This window comes from Giraffa tippelskirchi, chromosome 5, assembly GCF_054371585.1.
Source record: "Giraffa tippelskirchi isolate mGirTip1 chromosome 5, T2T-mGirTip1v1.2.pri, whole genome shotgun sequence".
NCBI lineage: Eukaryota > Metazoa > Chordata > Mammalia > Artiodactyla > Giraffidae > Giraffa > Giraffa tippelskirchi.
The window spans coordinates 32,696,836-32,716,996 of NC_137279.1; the positions used below are offsets into that span (position 1 = coordinate 32,696,836).

Sequence of the window (20,161 nt, forward strand, 5' to 3'; positions counted from 1 at the left end):
TAACCAGTGGCAAGTTCAACGTCTTCTCCAGACAGGTTTACTTATGTGATGATGTAAAAGGGGCTTGTTCCCTCCTGAGGAGTCACGATGAATTAGTCTCTTTCTGCAAATTTTAATTGTTCTTTCCAGCATCTCATAAAAATTACAAGTGCAGGATGAGATAGATTTGACTGACTTTAGGTTAGACTGCTATTTCCTGGTTGTAAAAAGTAAACTAGAAGACAAGGGAGTAGAGTGCCTAGTTTGTAATACCTTCTTCAGTCATATTAATATATGGCTTAACGTGCTATTGATTAAGAAATAGAAACAAGAAGTTTCATTTTTAATAAATATCACATTCAATAAAAGGTTAGATTGAGCCTTTTATCATAACTGAATAGCTAAGGTCACTGTTTCGATATTTCATAAATGATAAACTCTTTCACTATCATAAAAATACTAATATCAGGACTTCCCTGGCGGTCCAGTGGTTAAGACTCTGTGCTTCCAATGCAGGGGGCCTCAGTTCAACCTCTAATTGGAGAACAAAGATCACACATGCCACTTGGCATGACCAAAAATGAATAAAATAAAAATGCTGATATCATTTCAAAATATGTGATAACATTAAAAATGATACCTCACATTATGTACTTATTCCCAAAATTGTATATAAAATTAAGTGATGTATCATGCTGTAAGTCTGAAAAGTTTCATCTCAATCATCTAGTTATAATTTTAATGGAAAGTAAATCTAATATAAATTCAATCTTTATATATCATAAAATTCATAGTGAAAAGATCCCTAGAGACCTGTAGAGTTTAGTGGTCTGTTAAAACTGTTGGATTAGATGCTGTACAATACAAAAATGCAATAAAGCACAAAAAAGAAATTCAAGGCAAACATATTAAAAAGTTAAAATGTCTCTAAGCAGATGTTGTCTGTGTAGAAAATCATAAAAGGTCTATCAGAAAACCTACTAAGTGATTTCAGCGAGGTCATGGGATACAGGATCAATAAACATCAATTTATTTCTATATATTAAAAACTGAAACTTGGTATCACTGACAAACATGAACTACTTAGGGATAAACTGAACAACTACAAGACCCATACCCTGAAAGCTACAATGCACTGTTGACAGAAATGAAAGAAGACCAAAAATAATGGCATGATAAGCTACCTTCATGTATCAGAAGATTCAGTATCATTCAGATGTCAAATTTCTCCAAAGCAGCCTACAGATTCAATGCAATCCAATAAGAATTCCAGTAGGCTTTTTTCTGGGTAGAAACTGACAAGACAATTCTAAAATTTATATGGAAAAACAATATGGAGCAAGAAGAAATTTTACTTTCCAGTTATTTCACTAACCAAAATAACTTTGAGGAAGAACTGGAGGACTCACAATACTGGACTTTAAGATTGCTCTGGTCAAAAAAAAAAAAAAAAGATTGCTCTGGTCATCAAGACAGTGTGCTACCGGTAAAAGAACAGATAAACACAAATCAGTGGACCAAAAGTGAGTCCACAAATAGACCCCCATATATATGGTCAGGTGTGCAATATAAGGTAATGCAATGCAGAAAACGTAGTTTTTCAATAAATGATAATAGAAGAAAGGAATATTCACATGTGGAAAAAGGAACCTTGACATTTACTGTGAGATACTGGACCTACCTGGTGAAATGAAAGGACACCAGACAGTAACTCAAAGCCACATGAAGAAATTAAGATCTCAGAAAAGGAAATACATGGGCAATTATAAAAGCTAGTATTATTATAAAAACAATTTGTAACTCCACATCTTGTTTTCTCAATGATTTCAGACACTAACACATTAAAAAAAAGATTAATCTGAAAGGTAGTCTTATTGTAACTCCAGCTTATAATTTCATGTTTTGTTTCTACATAATTTAAGAGACTAATGCATTCTAAAAAATGATTATTCGTTTATTTTTTAGACACACAATATGTAAAAATGTAATTTTATGACATCAATAACTGAAAGAGGTAGGACAGAGTTGCAAAATAAAAGTTTTGGTACATTATTCAAGTTAAACTGGAATAAGTTCAAATTAGAGTGTTACAACTTTAGGATGTTAAATGTAATCTAAGATGTTCAAGGTGACCACAAAGGAAATAGTTATAGCATATACATGAAAGGAAATGAGAGGTGAATTAAAACATTTCACTACAAAAAATCAGCTTAACACAAAAGATAGTAATGTGGGACATGAGACAGCAAAACAAAACAACCAAAACAGTGCACAGAAAACAAACAGCAAAGTGGCAGAAATATTCCTTCTTATAGGTAATTACTTTAAACGTCAATAGATTAAATTCTCTAATCAAAGACAAAGACCGGCAGAACAGATAAAAACACATGACCACCCGTATACTACCAACAAGAGACTCAACTGAGATCCAAAACAAACAGGTAGAAAGTGAAAGGATGGAAACAGACATTCCTTGCAACCACTGTTGCAACCAAAAGACAGCAAGGCTATTATTAATACCAGACAACACAGACATGAAATCAGAAAAGGTTATAAGACACAAAGACATCCAATAATAATAAAAGGTTCAGTGCAGCAAGAAGATAGAATAACTGTAACCTTCAGTTTCAGCATCAGTCCTTCCAGTGAATATTCAGAGTTGGTTTTCTTTAGGATTGAAGGTTTGATCTCCCTGCTGTCCAAGGGACTCTCAAGAGTCTTCTCCAACACCAAAGTTTGAAGGCATCAGTTCTTCACCACTCAGCCTTCTTTATGGTCCAACTTTCACATCCATACATGACTACTGGAAAAACCATAGCTTTCCAACCAAACCTTCGTCGGCAAAATGATGTTCTGCTTTTTAATACACTGTCTAGGTTTGTCATAGTTTTCCTTTCAAGGAACAAGTTTTGTTTAATTTCACGACTGCAGTTGGCATTCACAGTGATTTTGGAGCCCAAGAATATAAAATTTGTCACAGCTTCCACTTTTCCCCCTTCTATTTGCCATGAAATGATGGGAATCAGACACCATGATCTTCGTTTTTTGAATGTGGAGTTTCAAGCCAGCTTTTTTACTCTCCTCTTTCACCCTCATCAAGAGGCTCTTTAGTTCTTCATTTTCTACCATTAACATACACACTTCTGTATGTAAAATAGATAGCTAAAAAGAACCTATTGTATAGCACAGGGAACTCTATTCAATACTCTATAATGACCTATATGGGAATAGCATCTAAAAAAAGAGTGAATATGTGCATATGTATGACTGATCCACTTTGCTGTACAGGAGAAACGAACACAGCATTGTAAATCAACTATGAGCTTCCCTGGTGGCTTAGCAGTAAAGAATCTGCCTGCAATGCAGGAGACTTGCAGGAGATGTCGGTTCTATCCCTGGGTAAGGAGGATCCCCTGGAGAAGGAAATGCTAACCCACTCCAATATTCTTGCCTGGAAAATCCATTGACAGAGGAGCCTGGCAGGCTACGGTCCGTGGGGTTGCAAAGGAGTCAGACACAACTCAACAACTAAACAACAAAATCAACTATACTCTAATAAAAATAAATTTAAAAAAAAACAAAAGGAAAAAACAAGAGAAAAAGAAAAGCTAAAATCAAAAATGGCAGAAGGAAATCATAAAGATTAGAGCAGGGATAAATGAAATAGAGAACGGATAAGCAATAGAAATAAAATTAAAGTTGGTTCTTCAGAAAGATTACAAAATCAACAAACCTTTGGCTAGACTGACTAAGGCAAAAAGAGAGAAGACTCCAATGACTCTGAAATGAAAGTGGAGCTATTACTATTCATTCTATAGAAACAGAAAATAGTTCCTAAGAGAGTACTATGAATAACTGTATACCAAAAAAATGAAAACAGATGAAATGGACAAATTACTAGAAATACAAAACCTACCAAGATCAAATCATGATGAAGTAGAAAATCTGCATAGACCCATAACTAGTAAAGAGACTGAAAGTGAAAGTTGCTCAGTCATGTCCATGGAATTCTCCAGGCCAGAATACTTCCCAACAAAAGGATTGAACCCAGATCTCCCGCATTGCTGGCAGATTCTTTACCAGCTGAGCCACAAGGGAAGCCAAGGAGATTGAATTAGTAATCAAAACCTCCTGATAAAGAAATGCCCTGGATCTGATGGATTCACTTGTGAATTCTTCCAGACATTTAAAGAACTAATAGCAATCTTCAAACTATTCCAAAATACTGAAGAGGAGGGGACACTTTCAAACTCATCCTATGAGGCCATTATTACCCTGATGCCAAAGCCAAGCAAAGACTCCACAAAAAAAGAAAAAAATCGACAGACCAGAATCCTTTATGAACAGTGATGTAAAAATCCTCAACAGTATACCAGGAGAGTTCAGCAGCATATTAAAAGGATAAACATTACAACCAAGAAGGATTGATTCTTAGAATGAAACGACAGTTCCATGTATGAAAACTGATCAACACAATACACCATATTCAAAGAAACCCCCTATGATCATCTCAATTGATGCAGAAAAAGCATTGACAAAACTCAATAACCTCTTGTGATAAAAACACTCAGCAAACTAGCAACAGAAGGAAACTAAAGGAAACAAAAAACCACAAAGAGGTCTTACAAACTGAGGAAGACAAATTCAAAGTTAACATCATATTCAATAGTGAAAGACTGAAAGTTTTTCCCCTGAGATCAGGAACAAGGGAAAAACGTCTGTTCTTACCACCTCTATTCAACTTAGTACTACTGCAGGTCCTAGCCAGAGCAATTAGGTAAGAAAAAGAAATAAAAAATATCCAAATTGGAAAGGAAGAAGTAAAATTATCTGTTTACAGATGATACAATCATATATAGAAAACTCTATAAAAATTCCACATACACAAAAACCTTGTTAGAACTAACAAATGAGTTAAGCAAAATTGCAAGCTACAAAGCCAACACACAAAAATTAGCTGCATTTCTATACATGAACAATAAACCATCTGAAAAGGAAATGAAGAAAACAGGTCCATTTACAATAGCATCAAAAACAAACAAACAAACAAAACTTAAGAATTAACCAGGGAGGTAAAAAAGGCTTATAAGAAATTAAGATGACAGAAATAAATGAAAAAGATATTTTATGTCAAGTTTCTTTGGAAAACTTTGGATTGGAAAATAATATTACTAAAATGTCAATAATATGCAAAGCAACTAACAAAATCAATGTAATCTCTATTAAAATCCCAATGACATTTTTTACAGAAATAGAAAAGTCCACTCTAAAATTCACATGAATCTCAAGGGATCCCAAAAGCCAAAGCAATCTTGAAAAAGGACAAAGATAGAGGACTCATACTTTCCTATTTCAAAATTTACAACAAAGCTACAGTTACCAAAACAGATCGATCCTGGCATAAAGACAGACATATAGACCAACAGAATAGAACAGACAGCCCAGAAGTACACCCTCAAACAAACGGTCAAATTATTTTTGACAAGTGTGCCAAGACTACTCAACAGGGAAGGGGTAGGCTTTTCAACAAATGGTACCAGGATAACAGAATATCCACAAGAGAAGAGTGAAGACCATTACCTAACACCATATACAAAAATTAATGCAATTGATTTTTGTATGTTGACTTTGTATCCTGCAATTTTGGCTAATCCACACAAAATTGATTAAAGATTTAAACATAAGAGCTGAAACTTTAAAACTCTTAGAAGAAAACAGACCAAAAGCTTCAAGACATTGGATTTGGTAACAATTTTGGTAATATCAAAGAAACAGGCAACAAAAGGAAAGAAAGATAAACTGGACTTCATCAAAATTAAGAACTTTTGTGAATCAAAGAATACTAGCAAGAAAGTAGAAAAACAACTTGAAGAATGGGAGAAAATAGTTGCAGATAGTATATATGATGAGAGATTAATAACTAGCATATATAAAGAATTCCTAAAACTCAACAAAAACAATCTGACTCAAATATGGCAAAGGACTTAACACATCAAAGAAGATATACTAATGGCTAAAAGCATACGAAAAGATGCTCAATATCACTAACTACTAGGGAAAAACAAGTCAATGAGACATCACTCCATACCCATTAGGCTGGCTACTATTCAAAACAAAACAAAAACAGAAAAAAAAATAAGTGTTGGCGAAGATGCAGAGAAACTGGAACCCATGTGCACTGTTAGGGGGAATGTAAAATGGTAGAGCTTTTATGGGAAATAGTATGGCAGTTCCTCAAAAAAATTAAAAACAGATTTACCATACAATCCAGAAAGTCTATTTCTGGGTAAATACCCAAAAGAACTGAAAGCAGGGTTTTGAACAGATATTTGTACACTCATGTTCAGAGCAGCATTATTCACAACAGCTAAAACATGGAAGCAGCCCAAGTGCCCATCAACAGATAAATCAATAAGCAAAATGTGGCATATAAAGACAATGGAATATTATTCAGTCTTAAATCATAGACATAAAGTAGAATGGTGGCAGCCAGAGCCTAGTGGAAAGGCAGATAAGGAGTTACTGTTTAACAGGGATAGAATTTGAGTTCTGCAAAATGAAGAGTGTATGAGATGTAAATGGCGGCAGGTGCATAACAATATGTAAGCATTTAACACTGCAGAATTGTATACTTAAAAATGACTAAGAAAAAATTTGCACAAAATTTTATGTGTATCTTACAAGTTAAAAAGTTGGAAACAATCCAATCCATTGCAACCTGGTTTGGAAACTTTTAGGACCCTCTTTAACCTATGATTTCCTTTAGTATGTGGGTCTTTTACTCCCCAATCCACTATGCTAGTTATCTGATTGGCCCTTTTTCCCTGTATTCTCACATCTTTTGAGAAAATTTTCTCATATTAATTGTTTAATAATGCCTTCCCCTTCATTTTACTTTATTTAATGCCTAAAAAATTTGATCTTCTACTTTTTAAAATTTACTTTTGTGGATATTTCCTCATCTTTAACTTCCAGTTTTTTATTTCTGTTATCTTCTTTTTAAGTTCCAAGAACTCCTTATTTCTTTATATAGTATTTCTTTTCAATGAATCACCTTGCTGTTTTATCTATCTGAAGGCAATCTAGTTCCCAAACTTCTTGCATTGTCTGCTTCCTTCTAGTTTCTCCTTGCTGTCGGCATGATCTCTCAGAATTCCTCTGGAGGTTTCCCTCAAACATCTGATGTTCTTTGACAGTTGATTTACACTTCATAGTAAGACACTAATAGGCTATTTGGAAGCTCTGCATATGCGAACAGGTCTTATCATCTGATGAGCTTCTTTCTGAAATGGCTGGGAGGGAATCTAGAAGTTTCATTTGGCAGTCTTTTCTCTTCATAGGCTAGTTCCTTCAGGGAAGAGCCCAGGAATAAGGGGAAAAAAGCTAGAAGCCTCACCATGCAGGGTGCAAACACTTATGTCTCCCTGCTTTTGTTAGGGAGCCACTCTCACCCTCTACTGTCTATGTCTAAGCTCCAGAGTCTTTCTGGCTCAATTTCTCCAGGGAATAATCCTCCTGTCTCCTGGCTGGGTGGGCTAACCGATTTTCATCTGTCAGAGCAGAATACTATCATTAAAAAGGAAAAAAATAAAATCTTTGTCAATCTGGTAGAGAAAAAGCAAAACAACAAACAGAAAACAGCCTTGTTTTAATCTGCATTTGTTAATTTACAAGTGAAGGTGAAAATTTTTCCAATCATTTATTTGCATTTCAGATTTCTTCTACTTGTTTCCTTTGTATTGTTTCCCTATTGGGGTATTCATTTTTTTTTTCTTTTGAAGCCAAGAGTTCCTTATATATGTTGGAAATGTGAATTTGTATCAAATATAGACTCCTTTTAAGTCTTTAAATGTGCTTATAATTTTTTAAAGGTTTTAGATATGTTCGTCATTTTTGCAAAATCAAACCTATCCATGCTCTCTTTTCTGATTTCTGCTGTGGTATCATGCTTAAAAAAGTGTCCTGATAACAAGCTCATTGTATTTGCTTCCCTTAGATAATTAAGCCATGGAAGACACTGCTACATTTTCACTTTATTTAATTTCTAGTGACAGAGACCATCTCTGCATTCAAAGTGACAGCACACAGTCAAAGAGCATACGGTCACTGCTTTTATTTCCTATCTTCAATTAGCAAAGTCAGCTACAGCATGTGGGGACACCAGTATGGCTATCCATCGGACGGGTTACGTCAATGGTTCTTAAGTGTGGTGTGGGGCCCCTGGGAGTTCCTGAGATCCTTTCAGGGGGTCCACAAGTCAAAACTATTTTCATAATAATACTCAGGTGTTATCTGCCTTTTCCTCATCCTCTCATAAGCATTGTTATTCAGTCGCCAAGTTGTATCTGACTTTTCGTGACCCCATGGACTGCAGTGAACCAGGCTCCCCTGTCCCTCACCATCTCCCGGAGTTTGCTCAAGTTCATGTCCATTGAATCAGTGAGGCCATCCAATCGTCTCATCCTCTGTTGCCCCCTTCTCCTTCTCTCTCAATAAGCATACAGTAGGATTTTTCTGAGGTAACATGAGGTGTGATGATACCACTGTTCTTATGGTTAGTGAAATGTGTACTTGTATACTTTGTTTTCTAGAAGCTTCTAAGGTGGTAGCTTGACGCTATAAACACAAGTTTTCAGAGATTACCTCAATTGATTCTCAGTGTACTATCTTTCATTCTGCCTGCAAACTCATTATTGTCCAATAGTTATTTTGAAATCCATAAGCTTTTCTCATGCTTACACTGAAATATAAGAAGTACATTTTGTATCTTGTTGTTAAATATTGATAGCTATAACCCACATAAACAAAAGCTCTTTGGGGCCCTCAATAATTTAAGAATGTAAACAGGCCCCGACATTAAAAAGTTTGAGAACTGCTGGGTTGGTGATATTGTGGTGACAAACAACCCCCAGATTCCAAACGTTTATTTCTCCCTCACACTACATGCCCATCTCGGGCCAGCCAGTCCTCTGCTTGGCAATGTCCTCTGGTCCCAGGTAGACGAAACAGATCCTTTGGAACCACTGCCGCTCATGGAGGCAGAGGGAAGAGCATGAGACTCTGGCTCATCCGCCCTTTAAGTGCCCCAACTGAAGCAGAACACACATCACTTCCACTCAAGCCATTGGCTAGAGCTGGTCATGTGACCACACTCAGCCATGAGGGCACTAGGAAGTGCAGCCCCTCCCTAGTTAAGAGCCAATAATGTTTGGTGCACAGCACATCTACCTAGTACAATGATATTTCATTCAATACTTTAAAGACCTGATAGAGTATACAAGCAACAACTTAGTGATACCTCATACCTTCACTTTTAAGAAAAGTAAAGCTGGACTGCCCTAGTGGTCCAGTGGTTAAGAATCTGCCTGCCAATGCGGGGGACACAGGTTCAATCCCTGGTCCAGGAAGGTTCCACATGCCTCGGAGTGACTAAGCCTGTGAGTCACAACTACTGAGCCTGTGCATTCTAGAGCCCGTGCTCAACACGAGAAACCACTGCAATGAGAAGCCTGTATGCCACAACTAGAGAGTAACCCCTCGCTTGTCACAACTAGAGAAAGCCTGCACAGCAACGAAGATCCATAAATAAATAAGTACAAATTTAAAAAAGTAAAGCTACCAGGCTTTTTATCGCTGAAGTCTATAAATTTCAAGCTCAAACTTCCAGGCTATATCTATATTACTGTATCTCAGCAACAAAACCTCCACAAACTATGTTCTTTTGGATTGTGGGAAGTCTGCCTAATTACCGCAATTGGAGATTCATGACTGCCCATATGCTCCACGACAATCTGATCGAAATAAACTGCATCAGCTAATAAAAGGCTGTAATTTTTTATGATACTTGGTGCTCACAGAATTTAAAGGAAAAGGCAGATTTCAGAGCTAATTAACAGCAAGACAGCATGGGTACTTTGTGCTGAGCGACAGCCGCTTCATGAAGAGAAAGGGCGCTAGAGAGTACATGGTGTCGTTGAGTAGATACTGATTACACTAAGAGACTAGCTTGTGTGAAGGTTCCCGCACAGTCTGAAGCTTCAGAAGATCAGAAAACTGCTCCCCACACGGCCCTACCCTCTTCTGATGCCACTTTCCCTGCTCAGCACAGTCTTCTACTCTTTTCGTTTACTTATAGGGAAATCTTTGGAGGCTCTGGAAATAAGTTCCTGCACATGGGGGTTCATCCACAAACAATAATAGACCCCAGCAATGTATGTGGGGCTTCCCAGGTGGCTCAGTAGTGAAGAACCCGCCTGCCAATGCAGGAGACACAGGAGATGTGGGTTTGATCCCTGGGTCGGGACGATCCCCTGGAGGAGAGCACGGGAACCCACTCCAGTATTCTTGCCTGGAAAAACCCTATAGACAGAGGAACTTTGAGGGTAAAGTTGAACACAACTGAGTGAGGGAACACTACTAAGTATGTGGACTTACCCTCAAGTGTGATACAGACTGTACTAGCATTTCAAATAGAACAGGATTTCAAGAGAAACTGACCAATGCCTATCGTAAAAATTCAGCTCTATTTAACTGACAAAAGGAAAAAGAATTGTACAAAAATAAATCTAATCCATCTGAAGTTTTCTACAAATACCATTACTGGTGCTAGTACAAAAGATGATAAATACGTAACCTTTCCTCATCGCAATAAAGAAACATAAGAGAAAGATGATCAATATCTGTCGGATGAAAAAGGACAAGCCCTGCGGGGAAAGGCGTTCCTTCCTCTTCTCATGCGGCATCCAGTCTTGAGCTGAGTCTCCACAGGTCTTGGCTTAAACTGGGGCCCCAACTGATGAATTTGCTCTCATCCTCTGCTCCCTGACTTTAAGCAATTTTCCTAAGGGAAAGTTTAGATTTACCAAACTGAAAATTGTCAAACTGCTTCCAGTACATTCCTCTAGGATGACCTGTCACCAAAACTGCAAACATGTTCCTCAATACAGGTATCCCACAAAGTAAAATACACCTGGACAAGGTATGGCATTAGCAAATATTTTGTCATTTCAAACCACCACGTTAACTGAACGTCAACTCTCCTCTAAGTACCACAAGAGATACAGAAGAAATACATCATCCCTGCCCTCAAAGAGATTATAAACTAAGTGTGTGTGTGTGTGCGCATTCCCTAAAACTCCCAACACACGGATTTAACTAAACAATAATGAAGACATGGGACCTCCCTGAATGTCCAGTGGTTAAGACTCTGTCTTCCAATGCAGGGGGTGCAGGTTTGATCTATGGTCTGGGAGATTAAGATCCCACATGCTTCACCCAAAAAACACAAAAACAGAAACGATATTGTAACAAATTCAATAAAGATTTTAAAAATGGTCCACATTAAAAAAAAAATGACCTAAGTTCAGGGCTGTCAGAATGGAAAGAAAACTTCATGGAGCCAGTAGGGTTGAAGTGATAATGCAAAAGGTAGACTGAATTTGTTTCAGTATCAACAACAGGCTGGGGCATTTCAGGGGAAAAGAGTGCCCCGAGGAAACAGAGACAGAACACTGACAAACTGGCCATATTAAAGGCAAAGAAGAAAGCAGGAAGTAGGCAAGAAATTAACCTGGACATCCACCCGCCTGCTCATTCACTTGGCAAACATCTGACAGGTACGTGTCATGTGCCCACATGGTGCTAGGAACCCAATGGTGAGCCAGGCAACCACGGTGCCTGACCCCACATGGAGCCTGCTTTGCAGTGCAAGAAAACATAACATCAGCACAAAGTGGGCAGAAAATATAGAAAACATCTAATTTGTAAGGGGCTTTAAAAACAGAGCCAAGAATTTGACCTTTATCCAATAAAAAACAGGATGTGACAAAAGACTTCTGGCTAGAGAAACGTGATCAGTACTGTGTGTTAATATTAACTGGTACAGCTGGACTGAAACTGACAAAAGGTGAAAACAGAGAGACCTGAAGAAAATAGAAATGAGGGGGTCAAAAGTCAGCTGGAGTGGAGAGGACTCATGGACTGAGCATCTGTGGGGCACCTGAGGAGGGACTCAATGCTACCCGGAGAAGAAAAATCAAAGAGCACCCGAGGCTTTTCACTGGGATGCACAGGTGAGCATGAAACTGGGAGGAAGCCAGGCCCAGGAGGCAGGGGATCCGAACATTTATTCGTAATGGCCAGAAGGCAGAGATGCAGAGTCAGAGCAAAGCTAACAAAGCGCTGTCACCAGTATTTCCTCCTTTAACATTTGAATACTCATAAAATGCCTGGAGACTGGCATTAGAACCCCATATTTCAGATAAAAACAGTGAAAAAGGTTAACTAAGTGACTTGTCTGAGATGGAGAAATTTACCTGATTATGTATCCCTCACCCAAAAGCTGGCTAGAAATTAGCTCGTGTGTAGCCTGGCTCAAACCAAACTTTGGTTGACAGACATTTACAAGAAGGAGAGGCAAACTACAGAGAGGGGACATTTATACTAACCTGTCAAAGGACTCATGCGAATTCTGTGAAGAACTCCTACAAATCAGTGAGAGCACTCTTTATTAACTTTTATGCTCATGATACTAATAAAAAATATACTGGCATTTACTTTACATAATAATGTGCCCATTACTATGCTAAGCACTTACATGCATTCTCAATTAATTCTCCCAACAGCACTATGACAGTAAAATTATCCTCTGGATTTTATGGATGAAGAAACAGGTTCAGAGAGGTTAAGGAACTTAGCCCAGATGGCTAGAAAGTCCAACTTGGACTTGACTTCAAAGGCTTTGCTCTTTAAGCCACTGACCTCTTCTGAAACTCCATCTTCACCTTTGACCTTTTCAAATAATCATCAACACACTCACAGGTGCCTCACATGCCAGGTACAAGGTGAATGATCCTAGCTGTCCCTCACTAAAGCCCACCTTTGCTGAGTATGGAGGTCAGACGCACACATTCTAGTTCTCATGATTTTGGAAGTCGGCTTCCTACCACCACTTTAGGACCTTTCATTTTGAGAAGGTGGGCTTCAGAAAGAAAAAATCAAATCATGAATTCATCAGAAAGGCTAAACAGGAGGTTGATCAAACAATTCCAAGTTTCTAAAATTAGGAATAACCTTAGAAAACTTACATAGGTTCTCCTTATCACAGAAGGAAAAAAACTTACAGTTTACCCCCAAGATGGCATTGTAACTTCAAAAACAGGACTAGGGAATCGGTAAGAACAGTAACTCTAAATATGGGGGGGAAGAAAGGCAGGGCCTTTTTTCACCATTAAGGTTTGTGGGGCTGAGGGGAGTCCCATCCTCCAGAACAAATCCCTTCCTGACAACGGCACGTGAGAACCGGGCCAAAGGAGCAGAAATTCCGATTCCTGATTAAAGGTCATTCCAAGGGCTCAGGAGAGACTTTCCTACCACTGTACAACTCTGTCTTCATTTCTCTTCCTGGTTATGTCTGTATGTTTATTTGACATCTTTGAGACACAAGAGTAAATAAAAAGGCCAGCATCTGAGGGCAATGAGCTCAAGTTCCTTCCTGGGTCAAAACTCACGGTTCAGATCCTCTCTTGCATCAAGGGTTTGGCTTCTTTCCCCCCACACGCCTGACCTTATACTTTCTATGGTCCATGCCCATCTGCTACATCCTGCCCACTCGATGCCCACATGATTCTTGTGGTTTGATGTCTGTTGGCATTTTACTACTGAGGAATGTTCTGGCCGCAGCAAACCCGGTGGGAACACTGTGCACTCACTGCAGGCAGAAGTGGTTCTAAAAGCCCAAGAGCCAAGCAGGCCGCAGAATCAGACCACAAGAGCTTCTGCAAAGGAGCGTGATCCATACAACCCAGGGGCCACTAAAGCAGTAACATTCCCAGTGGTCTTTCATTTTTTTTTTGGAAGGTGCCCCCTTTTAAACATTTATGCTATCTTGTCTTCTCATCTCTGTTAGTTGTCTTAAATCCTCTCTTTGAACATGGTAGGGTGTAAATAAAATACACAAGTGAAATTAAAATGAAAGTTTAATAAAAGTAAACACTAAAATTCTGTAGCCAAGCAAAACATGTGGCTTGTGTGTCCCATAGTTTCTTCTCCATTGTTTTACTGAACTCACAGCAAGTAGAAAAGCTTTCAATTGAATTCCCTTTAAGAAAAAAATGAAAGAAAAAAAAAGAGGGAGTTTGGTCAATAATGTAGAACTAGAGCATTAAAATTTCAAGACCCAATTGTTTGAAATGCCTAAACAGAAAGGTAGTAACTAGCTTAAGGTTTGTTAAAGAAAACAATTTCAAAATTCAGCCTCACTGTGTTTGCTAATCACAGTATGAGGTGACACTGGAACTAGAGGTGGTACCCTAATGGCCCCCTCCTCACCCTCAGGAAGACCCCTAAAAGCTCCACCGGTCACCTTCCTGACTGCCAGTGCTGTCATGCTGTCGCTGGAGCAGAACCTCTGTCTCTGCCAGGCCCTGCCCTCTCTGCCTGGTCCCTTAAAAGATGACCGCTCACAACAACTTGATCTGTGGGTCCCACTCTGCTTCTAACCCAGACGCCGTCTCTTTAGATCAGCCCATGGCTCTGCACCCCACTCCCAAGCTTAGCCCAGCTGCTTGGAACCACTCCTCCTGCCACCCAAGTCAAATGCATGGCCTTGCGGGAAGAGTTCATAGATAACTGTCTTCTGAAGAGAATAAACTTAGTAATTTGAACAGAAAGAAGAAAGCTTTGGGAATTTAGAACCTAATGCTTAGCATAAAATCTTAAATTATGCTTAGCACCATGTTTTTTTTTATTACTACAACAGTAAACTGAGCCTGGATGAGACAGACCCAAGTCTTCTACGTACATGTATGTCTTTTTAAAACAAGCAACACCTCATGTTTATCAAAATCCAAGAAGTAGCAACAATAAACATTACTAATCAAATACCTACTTATGCGCCAGGTACTTTATACATAGCCTCACGCTCTAACATACAACATCCTGGCTCAGAGTGAGTACTTCATATTAATACATTTTTACCTGTTACCTACATTTCAAGAAAAGCTCCCCAAAAAACAGAGAGCAAAAAGGTTCAACTACTAGCTGCCTAGAGGTACACACCTCCCGGGGGTAAAACTGGGATTCGAACACAGGATGGTCTGGCTACATATCAGTAATGGAGACTCTGAGGTTGAATGACATGTTCAAGGTCACCCTGGGGGTCCTGAGTGGCCTGAGAGCCCTGCTCTTAAGGACCATGCTCCTCTTCCCTGACAGGAAGCCTTAAGAATGTGACCATTGGGCTAAGTTAGGTTTCTGGACAACCAAGGCTCATACTACTTGCCCAGCACAAGCGGGATCACTGTTGTGACTATCAGACTTTGAACCTAAGGCAGCAAATGGAAAACTCATTAAAGGAAACCTTCGAAGACCCACCTTCACATTGACTAATCACCTGCCCATCAGGTTAGATAAGTACCTCAGGGCTTTAGGCACCTATGTGCGCCCTGGCTTACCACCCTTTTACATTCAATTTCTGCAGATGGCCCTGCCACCCTGGTTGGGGGTTGGGTGACTGTCTCCCAAGGTCAATCCTGGCTGTGACGAGTAGACCTTCCTCTTTTGCTCTAGCCTTTTCGTCTGCAGTCCAAGCTCAGATTTTTCAGCCCCAACTCTGTGACTGTAACCTGCAGCCAGAGTAACCCAGGCAACCAAAAACTGTGGAGAGGATGAGATGCCCTATACCAGGGAAGGAATGCAAATGCAGGGACTTTGGGAAAACTTCCTATTTAGGTGATGATTTTGCAGTTCTAGTTTCATGGCTATTTTGGAAGGATGAAGATCCCAGAACACTGACCTCCATATGTGGGCTACAAGAAAAGACATTTCTACTTGAGTAGAAATAAACTTGAGTTTATTTTTTATTTAATGACTTGTTTTTTTACAAAAGCATCTACAACTTGAAAAGGAGATTGGCTCCTTTAAGGCTAAAATTGACTGGGACCAGACATCATACAACAGGTTATAAACACTGCTGACTGACATGCATAAAAATGAAACTCTTTCAACTACAACACAGGTTAAAGTAGGAGTTAAACTTAATTATTTAGGAATAAATTAGGTTTAAAATGTGTCAATTATAACGTCGATAAAAAGCATGTACATCAAGAAAATTTCACTAATTCTTCAGGAATCCTTTCTCCAAATAAATTTTGGAAAATCATCTCAGAAATCTCAGATCGGTTAGAGTTAAGGACCCTGATGGTGCATCTGGCTACGTAAACCAGAGATGCCAATCCAGCTTCAATATGCCCAATTAATGACAAATTATTTCCTCCCCTCAATGTGTGGCAGGCAGATAACTGCTCCACTCTGCAAACAGACAATGTAGGCACACCAGAGAAAGGGAATTATTAAAGATCATTGAAGCTTTATCTAGCTGCCTGCTTCCCTCTCTGGGATACAATTTAAAGAGGGGACATTTTAGAGTTTAAAACATGGCAAGGGAGATTCTTAGGCAGATTTCTGACATTTCTGTATTACTCCATTTGTTATCATCATGTATCGTGCTTGTAAATTTAAAACTTTACTAATTAGAGTTCCCTGGTTAGGGTTCAGCTTGCTTCCATCAGAGATTCTTGGCAGAAAGTCACGAACCTCCTGAACATGAGACTTCTGAAAGTGCTCTGGGGTGCTGGTGGGAAGAGGACCTTGCCTCCTAGTTACACTTCAATGCCATCAAACTGTAGACCTGAAACATCAACGGGGTTATTACCTTCTTTTGACCACATATGTAAGATAAAGATTACTTCTATTTTCTTCTCTAATTCTTCAGCTAAATCATGGTCTTTCAACTTCAGGTTGATTTCTAACTTCACAAAAAAATCTTAGTTAAAATGAAGTCCAGAGATCACTTTCCAAGCTTCTTTTCTAATGGAACCCTGGAAAATCACACCACAGAGGATGATGTTCTATACTGAGTTTGTTGACAGCAGCAACACACAATGACTTAAGCCAGAGGACTTGTTTACAAGACTTTCACCTACAGCCATAAATGTGGGAGGTGCCTTCACTGTTCCGGAGAAGTGAAATTTTTAAAGAAATATTTCTTTGACTTTCACCTATCAGTCTAATAACAATGACAAGTCCCAACATTCTGGCAGTTTCAAGGTATACTTCTGACAAATGTTTACCTAGGACTCCAGCCAAGCTTACTACTCTAGATCTTTTTGATCATTTGCAGCTGCCTAAGATTCAGGGGCTTTCCCAGTGGCGCTAGTGGTAAAGAACCCACCCAATGCAGATGTAGGAGAGGTGGGTTTGATGGGTTCGGTGGGGAAGATCCCCTGGAGGAAGGTATGGCAACCTACTCCAGTATTCTTGCCTAGAGAATCCCATGGATAGAGGAGCCTGGCAGGCTATGGCCCACAGGGTTGCAAACAGTTGGACACGACTGAAGTGACTTGGCATGCACGATTCAGTGAACAGGTATTAGCATCTTTCTCGAGGCGAACTATAAATGAGTGGTGAGAAAGGCTGATTTCAGAAAAGCTGGTTTCATTTACCACTTTACTTCTAAAAACTGGAGAAAAAGAATAACTAGCCCGACAGCTCCATTCAAAGGGAAAGAAATAGAGGCCAAAGAAGCCTCACCAATGACTCGTTACAAGAATCTCTAGGTGGCTCTATTGCAGCCTAAAAGATCTGAAATTCACCAAAATATTTCACTGGATGTTTCCACAGTAAATAGTAACTAACACATTTAAGGAATTCCTATGTGGAGTGCCCAAAGAGTCCAGCAGCTCTGGAGTCTGAGGACTGGTAAGCTAGGTAGCACAGCACAGAGGTCAAGAACTGGGGCTTCAGAGTCAGCCTGCCCACGGCTGAAATCTAGGCTCTTGCAATTTTTAGTGGTGTGGCTTTGGGCAAGTTACTTAATCTGTCTATGCTTCCGTTTCCTCAGACATCAATCAAGAACTCTCTGAATACCTACCTTAAAGGCTAATACAGTAATTAAGTGCAATAACATAAAACAAAGTGTCCATTCAGCACTGTGGCCCTGCACAAAGTGAGCACTCACAGAACATGACCTATTACTAACATCACGCAGACCTGAGCTCACTGACAAAACAGCCTGATCAGTTCTGCCAAGGACAGCCAAACGAGGCTACTTCTGATCACTGGAAAATCTGAGCCAGAATCAGAGATCTCTGGCAGGGCTGGGAAGACCCTACCTAGCAGTTTAGAGAGAAAGAGTTCACTTCATGAACATGACCTGACCTTGGAAGCCTCTCTGCCCTTCACGCTGACCTCAAATGTACTTGTCAACAAGAAAGGAAATTTAACTGGGCCCCCACTATGTCCCAGACACCATGTGAGACTCTCTAGTGTTATCTTTCAATCGGTGAGGACACGAGGTATAAGCACTTGCCGTCTGGAAACGCGGAGGCAAGTGGCGGCGTTAATTCTTCCTCGCTTATTCCTGAGTTTATTCCTAACCTGGGCCTCCGAATGGAGGCTATTTGTCCAGGAGACTCTTCCTTCAATTTCTGGAAGCCGCTCAGGGAGAAGGAGGACACAAGACACGTGCCTCTGAGCCTGGACTCACTTCAGAGGCGGGATGTCCCCGTGGAAGACTTGGGGACCGGACAGACCCCTGGAGAGGTTCCCTGGTGGCTTTGACCTTGGCGCCTGGGACTCCGTTTCCCATCCTGCCGGTTGCGGGACAATGACACAGCCCCTCGGCCTAGGCCGGTGTGTGAGCCGAGCGTGGTAACTGGTCCTGGAGAACTTGGATTCCCCCACTCCACCTTCACCTCGAGACCCTGTTCCCCCCAGGGGGCGCGGGGCCCTCTGGCTTTGCCGGGACACAGTGCACGCGGCGCACCGGCCGAGGAGAGGTGGGGGAGAGGCCAGCTAGGATACCCCCAGCGCAAGGGTCAGGGCGGTAGGGACAGTCTGGCCGGCCAGCGATCGCGCACGTCAGCCGGGGTCACGCGGCCTCCCCGCCAGGGTCCGGCCGCCAGAGGAGGGAACAGGGCGGTCGCTGCCAGCCCGGCCCCGCCTGAACGACCCGGCCCGGCCTCGGTCCGGACGGCGGCCCGCCGCAGGCCTCACCTCCCTGCGCACGTTCAGCAACGAGTAATAGTCTTCATTGTCCAGCTCCTCCTCGTTCAAGGCCGTCGCCATCTTCGCAACCTTTCACCCCGCCAAACCGGCAAGGCCGTGCTCAAGAGGGACCGACGGTCCGCGGCTCAGATAGCGCGGGCCGGCGCGGCTGCCCCACAGCGGCCCCTGGCGGCCTGGAGTCGCGCCGCCTCCGCGCACCCCGGAAGGAGCGCGCCTGCGCCCTGTGCCCCCGCGCGGCCGAGGGCGGGCCCAGTCCCTCCACGTGTTGCCCGGGGACTTAAAGTCTAGCCCAGGCACCCCGGGCCTGTGCCTTGGCTAGAGAGAGCGACTTTGCGGTCACTCCCGGGGGTCGTCACATCTGGACGCCGGGGAGACAAACCTTTGCGACACCCTCTGTCTCCCCCGCCGGCGTCCAGTGCGGGGCACATCCGAATCCCAAATATAGCCTTACCTGGGCTACGTGGCCAGCTCCCCAGCTCTACCCTCACCCCGGCACCCCTCCTACGGGAAGCTACTGGAGGCCCCACATACTGACTTGTCTTTGCACAGGAAGCTTCTAGAATGGCATGTGTTCCTCCAGTGGTCTTTCCCTTTTCTCTTGACAACACTGCCCAGGGGACAGGCCCTCTCATTTTCATTTATTATTGTCTTATATTTGGGGCATCGGGCCATTTTTCTACTGCTTAAATGACGAGGCTATAGCCATTGTGAAAGTGAAAGTCAATCAGTCGTGTCTGACTCTTTGCCACCCCATGGACTATATAGTCCATGGAATTCTCCAGGCCAGAACACTGGAGTGGGTAACCTTTCCCTTATCCAGGGGATCGTCCCAACCCAGGGATCGAACCCAGGTCTCCTGCACAGCCATTGGGTTCCCACTATAATTGTTTCTGTCAGGTGAATATATCTACCGACCCCACCCTGGAGCTGTTCTCTTGTAAATTTCTACCTTATGATTTAGCGTTGGAGTCTAATTGATTTCAACCTTGTGCCTGTGGCTTGGTGCGTTGTTAAAGATGCCTCTGCAGTCATCTAAATAATTGAAATGTCTTTTAAATGATCCAGTTATCAAGAGAAAGTGGACAAGAGAGTGCCCATGGTCTTGTCACCTGTTTGG

At 41.1% G+C, this 20,161-nt stretch overlaps 1 protein-coding gene across 5 annotated transcripts in view; it reads right to left on the minus strand.

Annotated features, from left to right (window-relative positions):
• Positions 1-19,123, minus strand: part of DNAJC11 (DnaJ heat shock protein family (Hsp40) member C11) — a 64,811-nt gene extending 45,688 nt beyond the window's left edge. For all 5 annotated transcript variants that reach the window (XR_014053657.1, XR_014053658.1, XM_081490410.1 and 2 more), the window contains exon 1: positions 19,033-19,123. Coding sequence is in view for 2 of the 5 variants with exons in the window: in XM_081490410.1 (XP_081346536.1) it covers positions 19,033-19,104 (72 nt within the window). In the remaining 3 variants the exon portion in view is untranslated. The remainder of the gene's footprint in view (positions 1-19,032) is intronic.
• Positions 19,124-20,161: the final 1,038 nt, after the last annotated feature.